Source organism: Nicotiana sylvestris, chromosome 7 (assembly GCF_000393655.2).
Source record: "Nicotiana sylvestris chromosome 7, ASM39365v2, whole genome shotgun sequence".
Classification (NCBI taxonomy): Eukaryota; Viridiplantae; Streptophyta; class Magnoliopsida; order Solanales; family Solanaceae; genus Nicotiana; species Nicotiana sylvestris.
In genome coordinates, this window is record NC_091063.1 from 81,815,706 (window position 1) to 81,821,285 (window position 5,580).

At 36.0% G+C, this 5,580-nt stretch overlaps 1 protein-coding gene across 1 annotated transcript; it reads left to right on the top strand.

Annotated features, from left to right (window-relative positions):
* Window positions 1-907: 907 nt before the first annotated feature.
* On the top strand, window positions 908-5,152 carry LOC104213076 (protein HOMOLOG OF MAMMALIAN LYST-INTERACTING PROTEIN 5-like). The gene is made up of 6 exons (XM_009762490.2): window positions 908-1,230; window positions 1,318-1,418; window positions 2,482-2,591; window positions 3,145-3,220; window positions 3,456-3,596; window positions 4,129-5,152. Exons 1-6 carry the CDS (start codon window positions 1,137-1,139, stop codon window positions 4,918-4,920), a joined length of 1,314 nt encoding a protein of 437 aa, XP_009760792.1. The 5' UTR covers window positions 908-1,136; the 3' UTR covers window positions 4,921-5,152.
* The last annotated feature ends 428 nt before the right edge of the window (window positions 5,153-5,580 follow it).

The following is a 5,580-nucleotide window of genomic DNA, read 5'->3' on the forward strand; positions in this document are numbered from 1 at the left end:
ATATTGATATTATTCAAAGTATATTGCTAGCATATACCTTACATAAAATTTAATCTAAAATATTAGTATGCCACTAATATGTATATAGAAGAAAAAAATATGTCACATATACTATTTATATACAGATAATTTGTACAAATATGCATGTTATATTAGTGCAAAATATAAATGACATATTTATAATATCTCTTTAAATATAAATAAGTGTATAAATAACATATGCATATATGCATAATTTTTTCCTAGAAAAACACATGATTTATAATATACCATAAACATACATTATATTTTTTTCACGAAATATATGTATTTTATTCCATTGGAATATACAAATATATAATTTTGCTAGGATTAAGTTGAATAAAAAGGTCCATGTGAAAAAAGGAAAAAAATTATTATGTAATGGATCGATGATATATAATTAAATATAAAGACATATATAAACAACATATGCATATATATATGAATTTTCCTAAAAACATATATGATTTATAATGTATATACACCACAAACATACATTATAATTTTTTCGTAAATATATGTATTTTATTTTGTTAGAATATAAAGATGTATAGTTTGCTACATTACATTATATAAAAAGATCCATGTATGGAAAGGAAAAATCTGTTATGGAATGGATTGGTTTCTAAAAAAAATAAAATATGGTATGGAATGGAGAGAAAAAATAGGAAAATATATTAAATACTAGGACTGTCTTTTTAACAGCTTGATTCTTGTTGATTTGAATTGAATTAAATCTGCTATATGTATAAATATTTTACTGCCATATTTGTTAATCATTGATTAATGCTAATCTTTTGTATTATATTTTTAATAGTGTGCGAAAGTATCTCAAAAAAAAGGAGACCGGAGATGGTATTAGTAGATCGAAGAAAACGGAGACGTCGAGGGGTATTAATTTCTACCTGTTTGAAAAGAGTACGTAGGAGTACTTTTTTAGAAACTTCGAAGAATAACTATTTATGGTAATCATATAAATTGGAGCTTCCCTTTCCTTAGTTGAGAAGGGAAGCGAAATTGAATAGAAATATCAGCAACAACAATAAGAAAGCTGGTGTCAATTGTTAGGCGCAAAACACTGAAGTTGTGATAAATCGAAGGTTGTAGAAGTGGCGATGTCGAAGGAGAACGAACCGGCAAAGCTGCTATTACCTTACCTTCAACGCGCCGATGAGTTGCAGAAACACGAACCCCTCGTTGCCTACTACTGTAACTTTTATTTTGTAAACCCTACTTTTCCTTTGTTCATATAATTTGGTTTAGAATTGTCTCTAAAAAGGAAAATATTTGTGGCAGGTCGGTTGTACGCAATGGAGCGAGGGTTGAAGATTCCTCAAAAAGAGCGTACAAAGACCACTAATTCCCTCCTTGTCTCCCTTATTAATCAACTCGAAAAGGTTTCCTTTTTATCCCTTTTTCTTAGTCACTTGAATACCTAGATATTTCTTGGGTTGTAAGATTAATTTGTTTAGAAATATGGTTGGGTGAGATATTCATGTAACATAAAAAATTCGTCTGCTTTAGCTTCTCGAATATTGGCAGCTAGTGGTAAATTGGCCTTCTATGATCAACTCTTTAAATACTGCCAGAGGATTCATATAGCCAGACTCCAAGTAATTTGGGATTGAGGAATAGTTTATTGATTGATTGACTGATATTTAAACATTGAGAACTGATGTCCTTATCACAATGTGCTAAATTTTGATCTAGGAGTAGAAACTAGCATATTGTTTGGGTAGCATATACTTGGCTTCATGTAGCGTAAACAGAAGTTTGTTTTGTTTATAAACATATCTTGGCATATAAGTTTAGCTTTTTCCAGCTCGATTAAAAGCTAAATGTTTGGCTAGTATCCCCTTGACTAGGGGTGGCAAAATGGTTCAAAGAAAACAGTTAACCACCCATATTATCCACTAAAAAATGGGTTGGATAATGAATTTTTTTAAAACTGGTCAAATATGGATAAGAACCATATTATCCATTTAGAAAATGGATAACCAATGGATAACAAATGGGTCTAACTTTTACATTTGTAAAGCCTCAAATTTGGGGTTCCTCAAGTTAGAGAGACTAAGAATTCTCCTAAAAGTGATCATATACAAGAAGTCATGGATAATATGGGTTAAATATGGGTCGGGTCGGATAATTAATCCGTTTTTTCATTACCCGTTTTCAACCCGAACCATATCCAGACCCGACCCGCCCGTTTGCCACTCCTACCCTTGACTTCCATGCACTTTAAAAAGAATTTTGTTATGGTATATAATCTTATCTTGGTGTTTTAGCTTAACTTTATCGGCTTGATCAGCCAACGTTAGTCTTTTAGAAGCAACACATCTACCAGTCTCACTAAATGGCCATTACTCTGTGAGCTCGTGGCTTGAAATCTGCTTGATGTCTATGTTTGGTGTGGTTTTCTTTGCCTTATTCTGTGTCATGTCTGTTGCCCTCTTTCTGCAGGATAAGAAGTCACTGGAATTGGGGCCCGATGATCATTTGCATGTGGAGGGATTTGCCTTGAATGTTTTTGCAAAGGCAGATAAACAAGATCGAGCTGGGCGAGCAGACTTGTATGAATTTTATTATTTATGTGACATGCACCTTTTTCTTTTTCACTTGCATCATTCTTCTCATATGTGATCAGTCGTACTACCTTGTCATTCAGTTTAGATGCCATCTTGAGTTCTTGACTGCACTGATTTAAAAAACAAGATCCATCTTGGCTGCTTTATCTGGTTTAGATGTGCCAACCTCATGTTGCATGGAATAAGACATAGTTAAGAGTAGATGCTTACTACCAGCCGTTCTCCAGCCTCTGTTTTGATCTCTTGGCCTTTTCAAAGTAGACGGATTTTGCTTCACCTTCTAGATTTTTTCCATTGCTCCCTTCGCTCTTCAGTTAATTAGTTCAAACATCTGATATGGTGGCTGTTTCTGACCTTAGCTATGCTTCAACTGTCCTGTACAACGTATTTAATTGGTGATAGTAAATGTAAAAGAAGTTGATTTAGATAATTGTTTGTTAATTGGTATTGAAGCTTGTTAGCTGTTATAGGAGCTTGTTTCTCTATCGATGATTAGGAATTAGGAATTTCTTTGCAATGACTGATTGGGGTTTTACAGGAATACAGCGAAGACATTTTATGCCGCGAGTATCTTTTTTGAGATCCTTAATCAGTTTGGTGAACTCCAGCCAGATGTGAGTTTCCAACGTGTTGTGACAAGTTTTAATCTCTCTCTCTCTCTCTCTCGCTCTCTCTCTCTCTCCCTCTCTCCGTTAACTCTTATTTGTTTTAATCTTTTTGTCATGATACCTGATTATGCAAAACATGACTTTTCCAGCTATATCCTCACATGTGTCTATATGTAATAGAGAACGTATTTAGTAATGTAGCCTCTGTTCGCCTGATTGGTTGACCTTATTATATCATCAGCTTGAGCAGAAACAGAAGTATGCAGCTTGGAAGGCAGCAGATATAAGGAAAGCTTTGAAAGAAGGAAGGAAGCCTGTACCAGGCCCTCCTGGTGATGAAAGAGATATTTCGGAGCTGTCCAGTGCACAAAATGATACATATGTAAGGTTCATGCTTTTGATAATTTGTTGGACAAGTGTATTATTCTATCTCAAAAGTTTCCAGAGGCAGACTAGTGACAGTCATACATTGCCACTGATTGTCTTGCATCTGTGAACACAGACAATTCTTTGTTGATAAGTTTGAAAGTGACCTCTCTTTCTGGAGCTGCTTATAACAGAGAGTAGATGAAAAACAATGGGACATAGGGAGGCAGCTTTCATGACACTGTTAATGGGTGAAAAGCCTTAAAGTAGATGTTAAGCGTTTCTTGATTTTAGGAATACTGAAAGATTCTCACCTTAGTGTTTGTTTCCCTGTTAACAGTTTAAGATATTGAACTTTGAGCCTTTCCCTTCCGATTCTGTTTAAATTAATTTTTATTGTGTGTTTTATGGATTAGGGACTAAACCTTTAAACACTCAGGCAATTATTTTGCTTAATTTTCTTGCTTGCAATGATTATTTCCTCTCTAGAGCATCTAAAGACAGTAACTGCAAGCTATCATGGCTAACTGACTATAGCATCTTTGCAGGATCTTCAACCTGGTGGAACTGATTCAGTCATCAAACCCGCACCAGAATCCGATTCAGTCATCAAACCTGGACCAGAATCCGATTCATTTAGTCACGTACATGACGATGCACATTATTCTGCAAATAGACCGTCTCCTCCAGCAGCCACCCCACCACCTCCTCCTTCACGTGTCCCTCCGTCACCTCCGGCAGCCACCACACCAACTCCTCCACATATCCCTCCATCACCTCCTTCATATTTTAGTGATGAGTATCCTTCTCATAATGACTATTCTTCTCATAATTTCCAGCAGACTCCATCAGTTAATATATCTGAAAATCTGTCTTACTCTCCGTCGTATCACCATCAACCTTATGTGCAAGAACCACAGTCTCACTTGCCACAGCACTACCCTTCGCATGATGTTCCCTCGTATTCATATCCCAATTTCCAGTCATATCCTAGCTTTATGGAGAGCAGCCTTCCTTCTGCGCCATCACATAACCCTTCTTACTACCAAGGCGCTGATGCTTCGTATTCCACATTGGCCTCATCAAGCACTGCAAACTTTTCATCAAACGCTCAACACAGCTCAAGTGAGAGAAATGGGACTGCATCACAAGCTGCAGCTGCTCCCACTAAATCATATGAATACGACAGCAATTACCAGCCTCCTCCGGATAAAATAGCTGAAGCACACAAGGCTGCAAGGTTTGCTGTTGGGGCTCTGGCATTTGATGATGTCTCTATCGCCGTAGACTACCTCAAAAAATCACTTGAGCTGTTAACAAACCCATCAGCTGATCAATGAAGTGCATCGTGCTAACTAATGGAGCGTCTGAGACATCTTTGTTGGGGTTGTTCCCTGTTTGGTTTCGTTTGTAAAGATGGCTTTGTTGACTGTTCTATCCGCGTTTACGTTAACAGTGATGTGATTATGTGTGCATCCATGAGTCTCATCAGCCTTTTGGTGGATATTGTTCACAAGCTATTTGATTCGATTTTTATGTGCAGAAATAACAAGTTTTCTGGTTTTTCTCTTATGGATGTTGCTCAACCAAGGGTGTCTCTTTGGGAATTCTAGAGTTCCGCCCGTGACTATTGTAGATTGAGGCCCCTTACGAGATCCCTATGATCTCATTTGATTATTAAGGTGATTTTAAACTTTACTATCTTGACATCATTGTCTATTACTAGAAGGAATTTTTATCTTCCTATACAACACATGAAACTTTATTACCCTCCCTAATCAAGTTTTAACTTAATTACATGACCATATACAATTTATCAATTATATATAAATTAGTTTTAAATGAGTATCCCTTTATATTAGGAAGTGAATAAGGAATTAGTTATTTCCTATCCATGTTCTTTCTTGCGCTCTCTTTCTCTCTCCATCTCTTCGTCTCTGTTCTTTCCTCAATTTTTCTTCCTTTGATGTTCTCTACTTTTTATCCTTTCATGTTGTATA